The sequence below is a fragment of the Orycteropus afer genome, unplaced genomic scaffold (genome assembly GCF_000298275.1).
Source record: "Orycteropus afer afer isolate SDZICR_OR568_19922 unplaced genomic scaffold, OryAfe1.0 scaffold00048, whole genome shotgun sequence".
Classification (NCBI taxonomy): domain Eukaryota; kingdom Metazoa; phylum Chordata; class Mammalia; order Tubulidentata; family Orycteropodidae; genus Orycteropus; species Orycteropus afer.
This window is the reverse complement of record NW_006921635.1, coordinates 7,065,900-7,086,597: the sequence shown is the minus strand read 5'-3', so window position 1 is coordinate 7,086,597 and position 20,698 is coordinate 7,065,900. Positions and strand designations below refer to the sequence as shown.

Here is a 20,698-nt window from a genome sequence, read left to right as displayed (position 1 = left end):
GAGCGAGGGCTCACCTGGATGCCTGTGGGGATGTCGTACACTATGCGGATGGTCTGGGTGTCTGCAAAGCCGGGCAGCGAGTGTGGGATGAGGTGGAACTCCATCTTCCCAGGCGGCTGGGTACCTGTTTTCTCCCCGTAGATGGCCTTGCACGTGGGGCACTGCAGGCTGCCATCCTGGGGTCGGGAGGCAGGTGGTGAGTCCTCAGGTGTCCTTGCCCTGCCGGCCTCCTGCCCACTGCCCACCCGCTGCCCTGTCAGCGCACCTTGTTGCCATTGGAGTACATTGCCACGAGGCACAGCAGGTGATACACGTGGCCACAGCGGCCCAGGCGGCCCACGAGCTCGGGCCGCACGCCCTTGTGCCGCAGGACGCCCTCGTAGCCAGAGGCGGTGACCAGTCGTTCCATGCAGATGGTGCAGTCCTGGGGCACATAGGGGGTGAAGATGACACCCCAAGCCGCCGAGGGCAGCGCATCACCCTCCACATAGCCGTTTGCCAAAGGGAAAAGAATCCATCACAACTCCTAGTGCCCCTACAGGACACAGTGGAACTTCCCCATATGCAATCTTCATGGGAGCGAACTGCCAGGTCTTTACTCTCACGGAGTGGCTGGGTGGGTTCAAACCGCTGACCTTTCAGTTAGCAGCCGAGCCTTAACCCATCCCACCAGGGCTCCTTAAAGGGAGAAGGGACCCCCCTCATATGAATATAAATGACATAAGAAGAGATCCATCCCTCACCTCCCACCACCCTCCAGATGGACTAAAGACTTAAATACCAAAGGCAAAAGTTCACAAGACTTCAGCAGAAAATACTAGTGATAACACTGAGACCTCGGGGTAGGCAAGAATGTTTTAACACAACACAGAAGTGATTAAGCATCAAAAGATGCGTGAATGTTATTACGTCCAACCTAAGCATGTCTGTTCATCAACAGACATCTTAGAGAAAGGCAGAGGAAAACCCAAAACCAGTCGCCTTGACTCCATTCCAAGTCATGGTGACCCCACAGTGTGTCAGAGTAGAACTGGCTTCCTCCACAGGGTTTTCAGCGGCTGTGATCTGCAGAAGTAGGTCACCAGGCCTTCTGAGGTGCCTCTAAGTGGACTCCAGCCACCAACAGAGCCAACCAGGAACTGGGACCATGGGGCAGAGAGGCGGGGGCTGGGCTACAGATCCCCCACACACACCCCGCCCCCAAGCTCACCTCATCAGGTGGGTTCTTAACCTTCTGCATGTACCTTCGAACCACGTCCTCAGGGTTCTTACCTGCAGGGGCACAGGGGGACAGGGTCAGATAGGGGGGCAGGGGTCCACAGGGTGAGATGTTGGGGTCACTGGGTGGTTGATGGGGATGGAGGCAGGGAAGAGGAGCTGACGTCAGGAGTCAGATGAAGGAGAGTGGATGGGTCAGAGGGCCTGGAGTCCAGGGTGAGAGGGGCTGGAGTGTGGGGTGAGAGGGGCTGGAGTCCGGGGTGAGAGGGGCTGGAGTGTGGGGTGAGAGGGGCTAGAGTGTGGGGTGAGAGGGGCTGGAGTGTGGGGTCAGAGGGGCTGGAGTCCCGGGTCAGAGGGGCTGGAGTCCCGGGTCAGAGGGGCTGCAGTCTGGGGTCAGAGGGGCTGGAATCTGAGTCAGATGGGCTGGAGTGTGGGGTCAGAGGGGCTGGAGTGTGGGGTCAGAGGGGCTGCAGTCTGGGTCAGAGGGGCTGGAGTCTGGGGTCAGAGGGGCTGGAGTCTGGGGTCAGAGGGGCTGGAGTCTGGGGTCAGAGGGGCTGCAGTCTGGGTCCGATGGGCTGCAGTCTGGGGTCAGAGGGGCTGCAGTCCGGGTCAGAGGGTGCACGCGGGAGGCATACTCTTCTTGAGGTGCTTCTTCTTGGTCTTGCGGCACACGCCGGACACCCCGGGCACCGGCCTGACATCACTTTTGTTCACCGGTGGTGGGTGCAGGATGGGCTTGGGGGCCCGCGTCAGGCACACAGGCAGCCCGGCCGCACATAGCAGGATCCCGGTCATCCCTGGGGGAGCGCAGGGTCATCAGGGCGGGGCGCCCACGCTGGGCCCCACCCACACACCCACCCACCGTCCTGCTCCGGAGGTGGGCAGATGGGGATCCTCAGGCCCCTCCCCGCAGGCACGCGCAGGGGGGCAGTCTGCAGCAGCCCCGTGGAGCTCCTCCTCCAGGGCCTGCCCACTTGATCTCCCTGGAATCCTAAGGCCCCCAGGGGTGTGCGTGGTGGGAGGGGAGGTGCCTTCCCGGGTCGCCCACTCAGCCCCATCCCAGATTAAAACCAAGTTGTTTTATGTGCCCTCGAGTCAGCTCTGACTCATAGCGACCCCTCCTTGGGTTTCTGAGGCAGTATCACTATAGAAGTAGGATTGCCCAACCTTCCTTCAGAGGAGTGGCTGGAGGGTTTGAACCGCCAGCCTTCTGGTTAGCAGTCAAGTGCCTTAGGCACTATGCTACCGGGGCCAGAACCTCACCCACAAGCCCCAGGATCCCACCCCCTGGTGTCAAGAGGCCCAATAGTAGGGGACCTTTTCTCCAGGCACCGCCCATAAGCCCCACACCAGGCTGGATCTCACCTGCCAGGGCAGGATGAACCGGCCCGGTACCATTCAAGTTCTTCACTGGAAGTGCGGGCACCCTACAGTGGGAAGAGAAGGGGACACGGCTGGACTTCTGTCGTCCACACCAGGAGGTCAGGGGACCTGGCCTTCTGGCTGGGTTCCTGCTGTGTGTGATCCTGGGCACACCTGACTCCTTTGTGTCTGTCTCTAGAATGATCACTGGGGAGCTCCGCCCTTGCTCTGACAGCCTTCCGTTAGGGGGTGGGGTGTGGCCAGGGCTGACCCTTCCTGGTCCCCCACGGGCCCTCCACACATGCACTTGGCTACAACTTCCTCTCATTGGTAGTGCCTGAAACCCAACAGTTATTTGGCCATTCTGGCATCTCAAAGTTTGGAGCACTAATCCCCATAAAAGATTCCAGGACCCAGGGATTCAGTAAATTGGAAACACTTCACTGTCTGGCTCTCAGAGATCCACAACATAGCTGAGCACATTAGAGGCCCTGATAAGTCCTGCAAAATGAAATAACAATGTTAATCCTGGTTTTCCAACCAAAGTTATTTAATGATGGAACATTTTTTCCCTTCTGGAATATTTACCGAGGTCAGCTTCTGTGACTAAGGCATTGTCCCTTCAAACGAAGAACTGCTGGGGAAAATTCCCTTTTTCTCCCCTTCCCCAAAATAGCTCTGACTTCTGGAGCCAGCCAAAACACCTTTCACAAGGGGGGACCAGGTTTGCTGGTCTGATAGAGCCTAGTGGAACCCCTGAGACTATGGCCCCTAGCTGCCCTTTAGATCTGGAATTGAACCCACACCTGTGGCTTCCAGCCAAACAAAAGACAGGCATAGGAATCAAACATTTACCTGAGATAGATACACTCCTTGGAGAGAACAATCATGGGAGAAAGAAGGGCTGTGTATGCACAGGGAGACAGCTCAGGGGGCAGGAGTACATGGAGGGATGGACACAGGGAAGAGGTAACTATCGGGAGGAAGTGGGAGGGGAGCTGTTGCATTGTGGTAAACTGTGGTTAATGTCATGAGACAAAGTGTATGTGAACTGCTGTATGGAAAGTGAATTTGCTCTGTAAATTTTCACCCAAATCACAATTAAAAACAAAACCAAAAACAACCTTTCACATCTCAGCTCAACCACTGCTCAGTTGACACACAGCAGGCCATCCCCCCTCTCATGAGCCTATTTACGAGAAAAACATATAACATGGTACTGTCTTATGTTTACTGTGAGGTTTGTATGACATTCTGCATGTCAAGGCTGGCTGCAGACCTGGGATCCAATAACAATTCTATTAGCCACCTTCATCACCATCATCATTGTCCTTGTCCTCATTGTCACCATCAGTGTGTAACCCTAGCTGAGTCATTTCATGTCTGGACTCAGGCCACTGAGTCAGGGTGCAACTCCTCTCCGGCTCGGACAGGAAACCAGGAAGGTGCCGCAGTGATGACCTTGATCCTCAGTTTCCTTATCTGTAAAATGAGGATACTACTCCCTCCCTTACAGGGTTCCTGGGAGGAGGCCCGGATAAGAAAGTGTGCTGGAGTCAGTCCTGCACCTGCCCAAGTGTCCATGACTTTAGGGCCTGGTTTTGTGAGTGAGTGGGTGCCTTGTTGATGATAAGAATGGAACCCCAGATGGATAAGATTTGATGAAGAGTAGTGGTCTGAGGGTCAGGGAGCAGCCTTAAGGGATGGGAGGATGGGGCCAGTGACAGCACCAGGGTCCCAGGGCAAGGAAAGGAGCTGCCATGGTCCCTTTTGCCTGCCTGCTGAGGTCTGAGCCTAGCCAGGGCTGCTGGCCTGGTCACCTGTCCCCAGAAGGCACACCATCACCAGAGAGATAGGCTGGGCACTGTCTACAAGCAAACGGGACCCTTGGCAGGCTTGGGCCCGGAAACACACATACACACACACCCTTACGCCCCTGGGGAACACAACCTACTGGGGGGACATCACACACACATACATACACGCACACAGATTCAGATAACACATGCATACACACCCAAGGAACAAATGCCCACATGTATGCACTTTGCAACACACATACACACCATGCAATACCCCCCACCCAAGGAACACACACTACTGGGGGAACGCATCACTCACACATGTACACAGATTCGGATATACACCATACATATACACACAGACACACCCAGGGAACACCCTCCCACATGCACACACCCAGACACACACACACACACATTAGAGCATAATGCATGTATACATACCCACACAGGCACACACAGACATACTCAGGGAACACTCCCCCTCCCCACACACAGATACCTGGACAACTGTACACAAATACATACACAGATACCTGGACAACTCCACACACATACACAGTCCAGGGAACATGCGCACAATCATGTACGCAGATGCTTACCAGACTTCTACTTTATAGGAAAGTGTAGAGGCGTTTGCCTAAGCTTCTCCCCTTCCTGATCCCCAACAAGACTGTAGGCAAGGCACTAGTATCCTTACATTACAGATAAGGAGAGTCAGGATCAAGTTCCATGACTTGCTCAGGTTGTCCTTGCAATTACAGTAGCGTTGGCAACACCTCTAGTGTAGACACAAGGAGCCCTGGGGCCTTCATAGTTAAATGCTTGGCTGCTATCTGGAAGGTTGGCATTTGGAACCCACAGCTGCCCCACAGGAGAAACGGGCTGGCTATCTACTGCCGTAAAGATACACAGCCTAGGAAACAATACAGGGCAGTTCTACCTTGTCACACAGGGTCACTATGAGTTGGAATCAATATGATGGCACAAAACCACAGTAGAGATACACTGGTTAGAGTCCTCAACATCTCCAGGTTTCTCCCCACCCCCTTCATTCCTCTCCAGGGCTATTTGTAAAATATGGAGAAAGACAAATATTTATCACACACATACCATCACTCTTGTCTACTGTGGGGGGGGAAAAGAAAAAAAAGAACTCACTGCCATCGAGTCGATTTCAACTCATAGTGACCCCTTTGAGTTTCCAGGGCAGTAAATCTTTACGGAAGTAAATTGCCCAGTCTTCCCTTCGTGGAGTGGCTCATGGGTTTGAACCACCAACCTACTGGTTAGCAGTCAAATGTCTTAGGCGCTACACCACCAGAACTCCTTGACAGACATCACTAATCAATCACCACATTCTCTCAAGCTGAGCAGAATCCTCAACATAGCTCTCCAGGCAGCTGCTACCCATTGGTCGTTTGCTAGCCCAGGTCCAGTGGAGTCACTAGAGGGGTGGAGGGAGTGCAGACCACAGCGTGACACTGTCGGAGGGGTGACACCAACATGACTGTAAAGTTTCTGTGAAACGTTTCGGCAGAAATTTATTATTTCTTATAAAAACATCCCTGTAGTTAGTTATACTAACAGAAACATTTTTTTGTAAGCCTAGCTTACATGTATCAATATACCAACAAGCCTAAAACTCTACACTAATTTACTTTTTGACCCTTCTAACGTGTTCCAGGAGCTCTGGTAGTGTAGTGCCTAAGGCATTTGACTGCTAATCAGATGGCTGGTGGTTCAAACCCACCAGCCACTCCTCAGAAGGAAGGATGGGCAATCTACTTCTGTAGAGATACTACCTCGGAAACCCAAGGAGGGGTCACTATAAGTTGGATCTGACTCGACTAGATGGCAGTGAGTTTTTGCTTGTTTGTTTGTGTAACGTGCTCCAGTCTGAGCTGTCATTATGACCCAATTACAATGAGGCTTCAAATCATGTGATTTCATCTGCCCATGCTCCAAGAATATGATGTTGTTTCTGTTGCTGAAGGTGTTTTTATAGTTGTTGATTTTGTCAAATTTTCTGGTGTTTTAGCTCCAAAATTGTGGTAATTAGTTATTTGTGAACCTCTATCAATAACTGAGGAGCTCTGATGGCATAGTGCCTAAGGCACCCAACTGCTAACCAGAAGGCTGGCAGTGCAAACTCACCAGCCACTCCTTGGAAGGAAGACTGGGTGATCTACTTCCATAGAGATACCACCTCGGAAAACCAAGGAGGGGTTGCTATGAGTTGGAATTGACTCGACAGTAGTGAGTTTTTGTTTGTTTGTTTGTTTTTATCAATAACTAAGAAGTTCTGGAGGCATAGTGGGTTAAAACCATTTGACTGCTAACGAGAAGTTCAGTGGCTCAAACCCACTAGCCACTCTGTGAGAGAGCAATGAGGCAGTGTGTTTCTGTAAAGATTTACAGCCTTGGAAACCCTGTGGGGACAGTTCTACTCTGTCCTATAGAGTCGCTATGAGTTGGAACCGACTCAATGGCAGAGGGTTTGGTGTTGGTTTTTATACCAATAACTTTTTTGAGGATGAAGCAGTAATTAAAAGGAGAAAAATAAAAAATGGCTTTGGCTCAGTTACTTCTAATGTTATAATGTAATTCAATGTAGAAAGAGTTTACACAACAATTTTGTTGCTAGCATTTATATAATCTATGAAATAATTAAGCAATTTATGGCTAGTTTACCACATATTATTCTATGCTTAAAATTAATAATAAACACTACTAAGGATTCTGTGTGGTCTGGTATGGGAGGAGGTCCACTGGGGTTGTGTGTGTGACATCAGCCCTGGTGACACCACCACCAGGTCTATCTAGTCCTGATCTAGCTGATGACCAGGACTGGTAGAGCCTTTGGCCTGAGAAGCAGGCAGAGGGCACCCCAGGAAGGGAAAGTTTTAGATTTCAGCAGGCTAGGAACTTCCGGAACCCCTTAGAGCCCTGGTTTTGGTTCATAACAGTCTTGCTTGTGGGAAGAAAGTTGTGAGTGGGGCGTGATTGTGGGGCTGTTTTTTTTATTTACCCTTCAGTGAGCTGGGGGACAGTCCCAAGGTGGCCCCAGCCCCTTGTGATCCATAGGCCCCCTGCGAGAACCCTGGGTAGCAGAGTTCCCACGCTGCGCTGAGCGTGGGAGCCGCCTGGGCTCCCTTTGATGTGGTACACGTGGTTTCCTCCCAACCAGTGAGAACATCCTCCATCCTGGACAAGCGACCACTGCCCACAGGCCTCCGGGAAGCGGGGCTGGCCCCTCACCCCGTGCTCAGTCTTCTTGGGGCCCAGGGGCTCCTCAGTTCCCCTGCCATGGCTTCCCCAGGGTAGAGGTAGGTCCTGCTGCCGTTCCTACCTTGGATCAGATCCTGATCCCACTTCACCCAGAGTCCAATCCAACCTCCTTCCTCTATATGATCTGGCTCCTGCCTGCCCCTTGAGCCCCATTTCCCCCCATTCACCCCTTTGCCCCCCTCCACGCAGACACTGCTCTCCCTGCGGCTCCTCAAACAGGCCAGGCGCATTTCTACCCCAGGGCCTCACACTTGCTGGTCATTATTTGTAGACACTATAATCATGCACAAGTGGTGAATAAGGAAGACTGAAGGAGAGTTGATGCTTTTGAGTTGTGGTGCTGGTAAAGAATACTGAACATACCATGGACTGCCAGAAGAATGAACAAATCTGTCCTGGAAGAAGTGCAGCCGGAATGTTCCTTAGAGGCAAGAATGGCCAGACTTCGTCTCACCTGCTTTGGTCATGTTGTCAGAAGGGACCATTCCCTGGAGGATGTCATGCTTGGGAAAGCAGAGGGTCAGCAAAAAAGGGGAAGACCCTTGTGGTAGTTCAGTTTGTGTGTCAACTCGGCTGGGCCTGGCTGACTGGCTGGGCAGCTGGTGGTAGTTATTCCCCATGAGGAGACTGGCAATCAACTCTGTGGTGGGACCTACCACAAGCAGCTGAGTAGCTGCCTTTGGGCTGTGGTCTGCTTCCCGTATATGAGCAGCAGCTTTGGGAATGGTCTCCAGCTCATGGCACGCTTGAAACTTGCATGTAGCTGAGTCTTCATTCAGCAGCCTGCAACATTCTGCCAATCTTGGGACTTTTAATGGACTTGAATGAGTGGTCTGCGTGTGGTTTGGTAACATTAGGACTGTGCCTTGTTACTTGTCAACCTTGGGCTTGTCAGCCTCAGCAGCCAGCAGCTGAGTGAAGAAAAGCCTCCAGCTTCAGTGGGCCAGGAGCAAGAGGCAGAGCTGAAGCCCAAGGCTGAGCGGCTTTCTCCCAGCCCCTAGAGCCTGGCACTTTGAACTCGGACTTAAAGCCTCCAAACTGTAAGAGAATAAACTCCTGCTTATTAAAGCCATCCCATGTGTGGTATCTTCTTGTTAGAGAGGCGCTAGGTAACCATAACAACCCTCAATGAGATGGCTGACACAGTGGCTGCAACAATGAGCTCAGGTATAGCAAGGATGGTGAGGCTGACGGGACCGGGGAGTGTTTCGTTCTGTTGTACATGGGGTCGCTGTGAGTTGGAGCTGACTTGATGGCATCTAACAACAACAGTCCCTGACTTACGACAGGGTCCTATTTCAATGACTCTAAGTTGGTTCTGATGTAAGTCAAATCTCTCTTTTTTTTTTTTCCCCTAGTTTTCACTATTATTGCCTTTTATTACCAGTATCTTTATAAATCTGATCTTTGCATATCTGTGAGTGAACAACTAAGAAGGGTAACATTAGCAGAACATATGCTGCAACAGTGTATGTAGGACATACCACTAACAAAAAGATGTACCAAAAAAAAAACAAACACACGGTCGTAAGCATTTTGTTGTGACTCAAATATGTCCTAAGTTGGGGACGACCTGTAAGCAGAAAAATCTTTAAAAATCTACTGAATTAACAAGGGAACTCACATTGTTGTTGTTATGTGCCGTCGAGTCGACCCCGACTCATAGCGACCCCTCCCTGGGTTTCTGAGGCAGTATCACTATGGAGGTAGATTGCCCCATCTTCCTTCCGAGGAGTGGCTGGTGGGTTTGAACCGCCAGCCTTCTGGTTAGCAGTCAAGTGCCTTACGCACTACACTACCAGAGCTCCCCTCAGTAATATTACTGAATACAAAGTCAATATGCAAAAATGAATGGCATTTCTGTATCCTGGCAAAAAAAACAAGAAAGTGAAAAGTTTTATATCCTTTTGCCCAGAATCCTGTTCCCTCACTTAACCCAGATCTGCTCAAATGTCACCTTCTCAGGGGGCCCTCTGGTACTTCTCCACTTTGGAGAGGCCTCATCTTTGCCCCTGTTGGGTGCTGTCGTGTCAATTTTGACTCGGGCAGACCCCATGTCACAGGGAAGAACTGCCCCATAGAGTTTTCTAGGCTGTCATCTTTATGGGAGACCACTGTGTCTTTCTCCCATGGAGTTGCCGGTGGGCTCAAACCTTTTCTGCTAATCTTTTGGTAAGTTGTTGTTATTTGCCGTCGAGTTGGCCCCAACTCATAGCGACCCCTCCTTGGGTTTCCGAGGCAGTATCACTACGGAAGTAGGATTGCCCAACCTTCCTTCCGAGGAATGGCTGGTGGGTTTGGTAAGTAGTTGAGCATTTAACCTTTGCATCACCAGGGTTCCTGGTCTTTGCCCTTATCTCACTTCCTTTTTTTTCCTAATCACTACCTGACATTATGAAGCCTTTAGCATGGTCAGGCTCTGCCTCTGTGACCTCTCCTCCCCCCTCTCTCCTCTGCCTCTGCACTCCAGACATGTCAGCTGCCCTCCAACAGGCCGAGCACATGGCCTTTGCAGCCCTGGGCTGGGAAGGCTTGTCCCAAAGGCTGAAAGGCACCCCTTCACCCCACCCCCGGGCTCTGCTGTATTGCCACCTCATCAGAGCCAGCAGGGACCACCTGCCTTCAACAGCAGTCTATGGCACCGAGTAGAGTTCAACAGACACTCGCAGCAGGCAGACAGGCAGGAAGGAAGGAAGGCAGGAAGGAAGGGGTGCTGGGATTTTGTGGGGAGTTCCGAGCAGATGACTTGTGCATATTCTCCCCACGTGTTCTCTGCACACGTTTGGTGCCCTGGTGTCCTTCCCAAAACAGCCACCTTTTTCAAGCACCGCTTTTTGTTGTTGTTGCTTTTGTTATGCATTTGTAACTCAGAAGACCCCATGTGTTACAGAGTAGAGCTACCCCATAGGATGTGCTTGGCTGTAATATTTATGGCAGCAAGCTGCCAGGCCTTTCTTTCTCTGAAAGGGCTCAAATTGCCAACCTTCTGGTTACCAGCCAAGTGCAAACTGCACAACCATGGACTTCTCTGCGCAGATCTGAAGTGATTCTTGAAGCAGACATCCCAGAGAAATACCCTCTGCAGCCTCTCTAGTCCCCCTGAGGTCCTGAGAAAAATGATCTCCAAGATTAGTCTAGAGAAGAGGGAAGGGGTGTTGGTCCACCTGGCCAAGGATGAGCATACAGACAGGCTGTCTACTTGCGCTGATTGGAAGGCAATGTCTGCAGGCAGGATGAGATAATTTGGGAAGATTTTCCTACTTGCTGTTCCCCACGCTGTTCCCTGTCCTTTCCTGGGACATCAGAGTGGGGCCAGGACCCCAGGAGTCTACCCTGACACTCCTTGCCGGGCAGCTGAGTTTCCATCCCTCCACCGATGGGGGTTTCCTTGCCAGTCCTTCCCTCCCCACGGCCCCAGGCTTATTACATGCTCTGGTGCTGGTTCCTCGTCCCCAGATTGGCCCAGCCCCCTCAGTGCACTCGGATTATCCAGCACCCCCTTGGCCCACAGACCCATGCCTCAGTCATGGGGGAGAGTGCCATCTCACAGGGAGAAGGAAGTTGAGTAGTGCTTTGGGGGACCCCAAGCTCCCTTTTTTGGGAAGGAAGGTTGGGCAATCTACTTCTGTAGTGATACCGTCTCAGAAACCCAAGGAGGGGTCGCTATGAGTCAGATCTGACTCGATGGCAGTGAGTTTTTTTTTTTGGGGGGGGGTTAAGTTCCCCTTTGCGCCTCCCTAGAAGTTCCAGCTAGGGCCTGGGCCTGCTCCTGTTCCTTCCAGCGGTGAGGGAGCCCACTCTACCTTGTACCTGCCCCCAACAATCCTGGGGAACCCAGCCAGGACCAAGTCACCACACCACTCCCACTGCAGAGCCCTGAAGAGGTGTGTGTGTGTGTGTGTCTGGGGCTGGGGCTGGGAACACAGAGAGAGGGGCACCCCATGGCCCCAGCAGAAGTCCACAGCCACCAATGGCCACTGTCTGGTGGTCCCCATTACTTCCTCTTTTGTTGCTCCGGTGCCCTGTCTGCCTGGACCAGCCAGGATCAGGGTGGTCTGGGTTTCAGCTCTCTATCAGGGGGGACTGCTCATCCCAGCCCTGATCCTCCTCCTAGGGACGAAGGGCAAACGTCCCGCAGAGAGGGGTGGCAGACACTGGGGTTTAGCTTTAAACTCACTATCAGCCCCTCTCACTCTTCTGTTCTCCCAACTTGACCTGCACACCGTGGAACGAGCCAAGCAGGGCAGGGTTCGGTTCCCACGGCCTGTAGCGACCGTGTGCAGACAGGAGTGTGTGGTTTGGCCTCCCAGGCAGCAGGGCAGGAAGTGCTTCAGGTGGGGGGGTAGACGGGGGTGTTTGGTTTGACCTTGTGGTGAGGTGGCCAGGAGGGAGGGGACACAGTTATTACCACTAAACCCCAGGGAGGCCAGGAAAAGGGGGAGGGGGGCCGGCCAGAGGTTTCATGGTGTGCCTCTCTGTTCTATTCAATTCCTGAGCCAGTTAAATGTAATACCCGTTAAAGGATTAAAGAAATAAAATGTGGACTTTAAAACTTAAAACCACTACTAGAAAAAAGAAAAAGGAAAAATCAAAACACATGCACCACAACAAAGCCGGTCTCTCCACCGCCTCTGGTACCCCCACCCCCACCTCGCAGTCTACTCTCAACGTCTCCAGTGAATCTGATAAAACAAGGTCACCAGGCTCCTCACAACCGCCTCTGGCTGTGACCGACCGCGCAGAATAAAAGCCAGCGTGTCTCCAGCAGGGCCTAGAAGGCCCCACAGGCCCCAGCCCACTTGGTCTCTGGTCTCCTCTCCCATGGCTCACCCCCACGTAGCTGCACTGACCTCAGACCCAGCAGGCCCACTCCTGCTCAGGGTGTTTGCACAAGCTGTCCCTGTCTGGACCATGCTTCCCTGGTTCTCAGTTCTCTGTTGGTCTGCCTTCCTGACCTACTTGAATCTGTGCACAAATGTCATCTCAGTGGGGCCTTTCCTGACCTCTTTATTTAAAATTGCACCCCTCTTGTTACTCCCCTATCCCCCTTCCCTGCTCTGTCTTTCCTCTGTAGCAATTCCTACCGTTGAACGTACTCTAGCATTTATTTAAGGAGCCCTGGTGGCGCAGCGGTTAAAACGCTCAGCTGTGAACTGAAAAGTCAGTGGTTGGAATTCACCAACTGCTCTTTGGGAGAAAGATGAGGCAGTCTGCTTCCGCAAAGATTGACAGCTTTGGAAACCCTATGGGGCAGTTCTCCTCTGTCCTATAGGGTTACTATGAGTTGATGGCTGTGGATTTTTACAATTTATTTGGAGTTCCTGGTGATTTACTTCAGTAAAGATTACAGCCAACAAAACCCTGTAGCACAGGGTGAAAGATCGGAGGGTGAAACAATTTTATGGAGCACAGTTCTGCTGACACACACGTGGTCACCAGGAGTCGGAGTTGACTCGAGATCAACTGGTTTGGGTTATAATTTATTCATTTTGTTTATTGTTGGTCTCCTGCTGGTATGGGAGCTCCGTGAGGCTAGGGATTTTTGTCTGTTTTGTTCACTGCCATCTCCTCAGCGCCCAGCACATGGGGAGATTAAAAAAAAACACAAAAAACAAAAAACAACTCACTGCCATTGAGTCAATTCCAACTCAAAGCGACCCCTGCTGGGTTTCCGAGGTGGCAAATCTTTACAGAAGTAGATTGCCCTGCCTGCCTTCTGTAGAGCAGCTCGTGGGTTTGAACCACCAACCTTCTGGTTAGCAGTCAAACGAGATAAATATGCATTAATAAATATTAAATCAATAAATATGGATTAATTAACAACAAAACAGATGAGCACTGCTATAAAGAAAGTAAACGAGGGACACACCTGGGAAAAGATAACAAAGGATGAATATCCTTAATATATAAAGAGCACTTGCAAATCAAAAAGGTGATAAACAGCCCAAGAGATGAGAAGCAAAAGAAAGAAAAATGTAAATGGCATCCCTTTTGCACCCATTAGAGTCGTGAAGTCGTAAAAGTCTTATGCTGAGAAGATGAAACCAGCACCCTCCTCCACTGCCGGACAGATTGAAATGGGAGCAGACTTGAAAAGGCAAGACTCTGGCATCTGGCCTCAACTGGTCCCATTTCAAAGATGCAAAAACAGAGAAGGCAATGGGCTCAGCTGGGGTCACATAGCCAGAGGAGATGTGAGGCCAGGGCTCAAACTCAGCCGCAAACGCTTCACTCCATGTCCATCTAACCCTTGAGCTCCCTGACACCTTGTGAATCAGCACCTGGTTCAGAATACAGAAAGAGCCTGGGGGCGCAAGCAATTTGCAATGGTGTCATGCAAGAAAGGCCTGACAATTTGCTTTTGTACAGCCAAGAAAACGTTATGGTGCAATTCTACTCTGTAACAGATGGGGTCACCATGAGTCACAATTGATGCAACGACAACAGGTTTAGTTTGATTTGCAGACCACGAGGTTCACTGTGGGAAGAATGAAGGGGCACCCTCAGTATCTTGGCCAACCTGGGCTTTGGAATCAAGTTCCTAGCTGTGCAATCTCAAGCCTCTTGGAGCCTCAGTATACTCATTTGGAAAATGGGGACCGTGTGATTTGTCCCCTTAGACATTTTTGGAATTAAGAGGCATGATGCGTGCAGAAGTTATGGTATGGAGCTGAGACCTAGCGCAACTCAATAAGTTGAAACAGGTCTATCTGCCCTCTCCACCTCGTCCCCCCTCTCGCACTCCCCCCACCACGTGGGCTGGAAACTCTGAGTCTGTTCCTATCCCCACAGCTGTGTTCCACAGCGCTGGTCACTGACCTCTCAGGAGACAGGGCGGATCTTCCCCACCCCTGTGAGGCCCCCTGGGCCCAGGCCGCCAGCTGGTTTCCAGCCCCATCACAGGAGCAAACTGGCAGCCTGGGGAGTGGAAAAAACCCTGACCAGGTCAACGCTCTGCCCCCACTGGCTGTGTGACCTCGGGCAAGTCTGTGGTGCCTGGTGCCCCACCAGGGGCTACGGTGAGGAGGGGGAGCGCTTAGGGAGTTCCCTCCTCCCTCACACGCGCGGATCACACTTGACAATGTTTAATGCGTTTGCATACGCATCAGCCCTGCACATGTGCATGTGGTAGCAGGTTCAGCTCCATTTGGCAGATAGGGAAACTGAGGCCAGAGGGGCAAAGCCATGTGTCCGAGGTGAATCTGGGTTTGAGTCCAGCAGGGGAGAGTAGGAAGGTGAACATGGAGGACTAGAGACAGAGCTGCGGAGAGGGAACGGAGAGGGTGGGTAAGGAGGAGCAGGGAAGAGATGTGGAGACAGAGAGTGACAAAGAGATGCAGGAAGAGAGAGATACACGGAGAGATGAGAACACAGAGAGACAGAGACCATGGGGAGGGCCTTGTTCCCTATGAGGCTAAGAAGGGGCTTGGAGACCCAGGCAGGGCTGGAGAGGGCCTGGCTGTCAGTTCCTTGGAGACGCCATCCCTTCCCCTTCACAGGCTGCTCCTGGGCCTCAGTTGCCCATGGAGGCTTCAGCCTCAGGGTCTACCATCCCCATTCCCTCCTCCTTGCCATCCCCTCACCCAGCGACAGACTCCTCAGGTCCTGCCAGGCGTAATTTAGCTGGGATTCCTTGGAAAGGAGGACTGGGGCCCTTGATACAGGCCCATCTGGCTGCAGAGGGAGGCTTAGAGGGGCTGGGGTGACACTGGGCAGGGTCTACATGGCTGGGGACAGAAGAGGTGAGTGCCTGGGCTCCAGCAGGGTCAGGAAGGCTCCCAGGAGGAAGGGGAGATGATGTCGATGTGTGTGTGGGGGGAGGATGTCGAGGGCGGGCACAACGTAGCTGCGGGGGGGATGACGTGGCTGGGGGCACAGCTCCGGCAGATCAGAGGCGGGCATGTCTGACGAGCACATTCCCAAGGAACAGTTGTAGCCCTCTTGAAGGCAAGAGTACTGTCTAGCTCCCTACTGCCATCAGCCCCAAGCCCAGGCTCCCTGGAGGAGCCCCCACAACCTCCCTTGGGGAAAATCACAGTCTTCACTGTTCTATCAGGGAATTCCATTCCTGGTGGTGTCCAGAACCTGCTGGGTCCGTTCTCACCCCCACCCCTGTGCACCCACAGAACCCTGCTGGGCAGGCCCTTCCGCTGCTCACTAGCACCACACCCCTCCTCACCCCACCCCACCCTGCCTTTCACTGACACGCCCTGCCCTTGCCAGCCCTTGCCAGCCCCTGCCTCGACGCTGCACATGCGGTTCCCTCCGCCTGGACCAGCCCTGGCTGCCTCCTCAGCGGGGTCTTCCCTGACCACCCCACCCACTCTGGACCCTCCTACCCCATCCAAATGCCTCCACAGCACTCCCTCACCCCGTCATATTCATTTAGTCTTTTCCTTGCCACCTCCTCCTCCTCTGTCGGACTGCACCTCCCTGAGGACAGGAGCTTGGTCTGCGCTCACCTCTGGGAACACACCCCCATAGAACCTATCTGCAGAATTAGGATCAGCAATCCAAGCTGAGAAATTCCTGGCCTGGTCTAGGAACAGTGGCTTTTAAACACCGTGTCAGTAACTAAAGTTCACTTTACCTGGCAACCCACTAAACACGCATAGAGATGAAGTACAAGGTTCCTGGGGTCATTCTAACCTTTACTACGTAGGATGCCTGCTGGAGCTCCTATCCCACTCCACTCCACTCTCCATTCCATATCTTCCATTCCAAGAAACTCCATAATCCACTAACACCCACTGCTGTGGAGTGTATTCCTACCCATAGCGACCCTGCAGGCCAGAGTAGAACTGCCCCCTGGGGTTTCCACGGCTGTAATCTCCACAGAGGCTGACTGCCTCATCTTCCCCCCATGGAGTGGGTGATGGGTCTGAACAGCTGACCTTTTGGTTAGCAGCTGAGCGCTTAACCCCTGCACCACCAGGGTGCCTTTTGCAACCAACCCACTAGTAGGTCACAACTTGCAGTTTGAAAAACACTGCCCCAGAGAGAAGGTTCCCCGGTTCCCGCTGCGCAGGTTCCTGGTGCTGGCACTCCCACAGCCGCTCCAGGCTCGATGTCCCACTTTTCCCGCCACTCTAGGGTCCCTAGGCCCCTCTTTTAGGAGCCAGGGCCACACTGCCATCTACAAGGAGCCCCACTGAGCTTCCAGTTGCCTGTGCTCACCAGATGGGCGAGCCCCCCTTGCTTCCCTGGAAGCCTCCCCCAGACCCCTCCAGCAATGGGTCGGGCTGAGGCTGGACCGCACGGGGCATAGGGGACACACCTCCACTTGGTCCCTCGGTGGCCCCAGAGGGAATGACCTGCAGAAGAAGGGCGGACAGGTGGCAGTAGGTGCTGCCCTCCCTCTTCTCCCAGATTTGCAGCTGGGTCACAAAAGCAGCCCTGATGACCACAGGTAAGGTGCTGAGATGTGCAGACGCCATGTTGAAGCTCACAGCAGCGCCACATCAAAGAGTTCTGGCCCCAGGTTACAGACGAAGAGACCGAGGCTCAGCGAAGGGCAGTGACGTGCCCCAGATCACACCGCTCACAGGTAGCCACGAGAGGCCCTGAGTACAGGCGGTGAGACTCTCAAAGGGACATAAGGCGGACAGGGCAGCTGAGGCAGCAGAGATGTATCCACAGAAACCAGCATCTGTGGCAAGCGCCGAAATTGCGCCCCTGTCCAAACATCTAACACCTACAACTTGACCACGGTATCAACTCAAAAGTACAAGTCAAGCTCGTTCATCTTTTACTGAACACGTTGTAGCACTCCGTGAAAATGACAACTGCACCTTCCTGGCTTCCATGGACGGAAACTGGTCTCCAATGTACTCACATCCTTGTTTCCAGTTTCTTCCCTTTCTACGCTCTGCACAGCAAGATCACACAGTCTGCCTTGAGGCGCTCAAATACGACAGCCTGAGCTTGAATTTGCTGAATAATCTTACACAGCTGGCCATGGAAACCGGGATGGTTTATAGACACTGCTCAGTGGCGCCCCCTTCAGGTAGCGTCCAAGGCACGGGCCACACCTGCCATATCTTAGATAGGGCTCTGCTTGCCATGGTGAAAGGAGGGACCTGGACCCGGTAGCCTTAGAGATGCACCCAGAGCTCACCCTGGCGGTTCTCAGATCATCCTGGTCAAGTCCCCTGCCACACCACGGGGATCCAAGCAGAGTTGCCTTTCTCCTCCTCCTGCTGTTGGGCACGACACCTAAGCCCACCTGGTCTCTTCCCTTCTGGTCTATCCCAAGCTCAAGGTCTTTGCTTCTTCCTCTCATTCCTACTCCCTCATGGGCTGGTCCTCTGCTAAGACTGGCCGTGGGCTGGGCTCCAGGGCTCACTGGGGCTTGGGAGGCCTTAACCCAGGGATTTTCAAACTTGGTATGGGCGGGGTTCCCTTCCTAATGAAATCCTGCTGGGAAAGCCGAGTGGTGAAGGACATTTCCTAAAAGGCTGCTCTCTGAAAACAAGAGCCAAGAGCCTGGTGTGTCCTGACTTCTACTATCCAGCAGCCCCTACTACTGCAGGCCACCCCAGGCGTCCCTGGAGCCAGCTTTTCTTTTTAGATGGCTTCTGAATCAACCTGCCAATCCATGCCCACCATCTCATGTGGGGGCACTAGTCCTCTCCTGAAATGTCACCATTAAAAACAAAACAAAACAAAACGTTGTTGTCAAGTCAATTCCAACTCACGGTGACCCTACAGGACAGACTAGAACTGCCCTATATCGTGTCCAAGGCTGAAATCTTTATGGAAGCAGACTGTAACATTTTTTCCCCATGGAGCAGCTGGTGGGTTCAAACCACTAACCTTCAGTGAGCAGCTGAGCACGTAATCACTGTGCCACTAAGGTTCCTTACATCACCATTGCTTGGGGTTAATACTGTAATAGTCAAATGGGGCTCACACAGCCCAGACTCGGGAATCCTAGAGGCCTGCATTCCAATCCCTGCTTCCTCCCTGGTTGACTCTTGGAAGGCACCATACCCCTCCCATCCACCTCATCTGTAATATGGGAATGATAGGGTTATTTAGAGGATTAAATGAGTTGCTGCCAATAAAGAAATTAAACAAAACCAAACCCACTGCCACCAAGTTGATTCCAACTCATAGCAACCGTATAGGACAGGGCAGAACCGCCCTATAGCGTTTTGAAGACTATAAATCTTACAGAAGCAGACTGCCTCGTCTTTCTCCTGTGAAACATCTGGTGGGTTTGAACTGCCGACCTTCTGGTTAACAGCCGAATGCACTGACCACTGCATCACCAGAGTTTAGCAAGGAATAAATACCAAATAAACCAAAGGCAAATTTGGGCCATTGCTATCATCCTTATGGCCCCATCACTCTTGAACTGTTAGATCCTAGAGAAGTTTTTCGCCTTCCTGCTGTGTCAGCTTCTTTGGTGATGCAAATGATGGAAGGGCTCGATTGCTAAGTGAAAAGTTGGAGGTCTGAGGCCACTCAGAGGCACCCAGGCCTGGTGATGTACTAAAAAAATCAGCTATGGAGCACAGTCCTGTGGTCGCCATGAGCTGAAGTCAACTCCAGGGTAGCTGGGGACCAGGGTGGTACCTACCTCCTCCGGTCGCTGTGTGCCGACAAGAATGTGAACACATACACGTATGAACATGTTAAGGGGCATAGTGACGCTTGGTACCAACAGAACACCCACCAGACGCCAGGTATTATCAGGATCATTACCACCATTCTTCTATCCTGGCCCTAGCCGGCAGCCGCTCTAGGCACCCGTCCCTAGCTGCAGGAGACCCCCTTCCCTGCTTCCCCGGGCCCCCCAGTCTTACCCAGGTGGGATGGAGGCGCGCGCGCTCACGCTGGTCGTGCGCTGGGGTCCTGGTCGGTTGAGGTTGTTCTGCCCGGGGGTGGGTGCGCCGCTGGGGGCGCTGGGGCTCCGTGGGGGCACCCCAGGGGGTGGCGCGGGCTCAGTAGGGCCGGTGGTGGGTGCAGCCCAGAGCGCCGCGCCGGCAAAGGTGGCGCTGGGGCGCACTGCGAGCGCACCCGGCGGCACTCCGGGTGGCGGCGGCGGTGGCGGGGCGGCAGGGGGCGCCTTGCGGCGCTGGGAGGCCAAGATGGCGTTGGAGGCGGCACGCGTGCTGTTGACCAGCAGGCACTGCTGGCAGGAGCAAGGCTGGCCCGAGCTGGCGCCCACAGGCCACGACTGCGACTTAGGGATGGAGCCCACGGTGAGCGGGTAGGCCAGGTCCAGGCGGCGGCGCAGGCGGCGGCGCCGGCGTGTCTGGCGGTTCATCTGCGACATGCTGTTGAAGTAGATGAGGTAGCAGAAGCCGAGCGACGAGAGGTCGAGCCACGGGTGCTGCTTCTCGTAGGCGTTCTGGATGGTGATGCAGATGTCCATGTCGTAGGCCGTCCACGCGCCGCCATCATTCTCCCACTCCCACACGATGCCCTTCCCCGGCGCCGACGACGGGTCGTAGAAGTTGCGCCGCACGGGCCGCATGGTCCCTGTGGCCACAGAGGGAGGGGGTCAGCACAGACCGACGGGAGGGGTCAATGCAGGGGGAGGGTGGGGGGCAAACAGGTGAAGGGGCCAGCACAGAGGGGATGTGACCAATACAGGTTGGGGAGTGGGAGGTTCGACAAAGGGCGTGTCACACAGGGTGGGGTAGAACCTCAACAAGGGGCTGGGTAGTCAGGCCCCCACCATGTAGTGGACATCTCCCCTGCTTGCACCAGAGGAGGGCAGAGCAGGTATGGGGGTGTTCAGACAGGTGGGGGAGGCAGCAGGCGAGATCCACAGAGACCAAGATACTGCAGACACGTGGGTGGCATGCCATATTTCCCTTCATTAGTTCATTCAATAATTCATTCATCAATCTAGCCAGTCATTTACTGATGGATTCGCTTATTAATTCCAGTACTACTTCATTTATTCATCCAACAATTCTTCCATTAACTCATTCACTTATTCAGGCCTTAGTTCACACATCCACGCATTCATTAGTTCATTCACTCATCCAGGCCTTAGTTCACACATCCAC

General features: G+C 53.1%; 1 protein-coding gene across 1 annotated transcript in view; it reads right to left on the bottom strand.

Annotated features, from left to right (window-relative positions):
- The window catches only part of DTX1 (deltex E3 ubiquitin ligase 1), a 41,014-nt gene that overhangs the window by 1,699 nt on the left and 18,617 nt on the right, over positions 1 to 20,698 (bottom strand). The window contains exons 2-7 of the mRNA XM_007938183.2: positions 19,484 to 20,162; positions 2,584 to 2,645; positions 1,854 to 2,015; positions 1,211 to 1,272; positions 266 to 424; positions 15 to 176 (exon numbers count right to left, since the gene is read on the bottom strand). Coding sequence (XP_007936374.1) covers positions 15 to 176; positions 266 to 424; positions 1,211 to 1,272; positions 1,854 to 2,015; positions 2,584 to 2,645; positions 19,484 to 20,162 — 1,286 coding nt within the window. The remainder of the gene's footprint in view (positions 1 to 14; positions 177 to 265; positions 425 to 1,210; positions 1,273 to 1,853; positions 2,016 to 2,583; positions 2,646 to 19,483; positions 20,163 to 20,698) is intronic.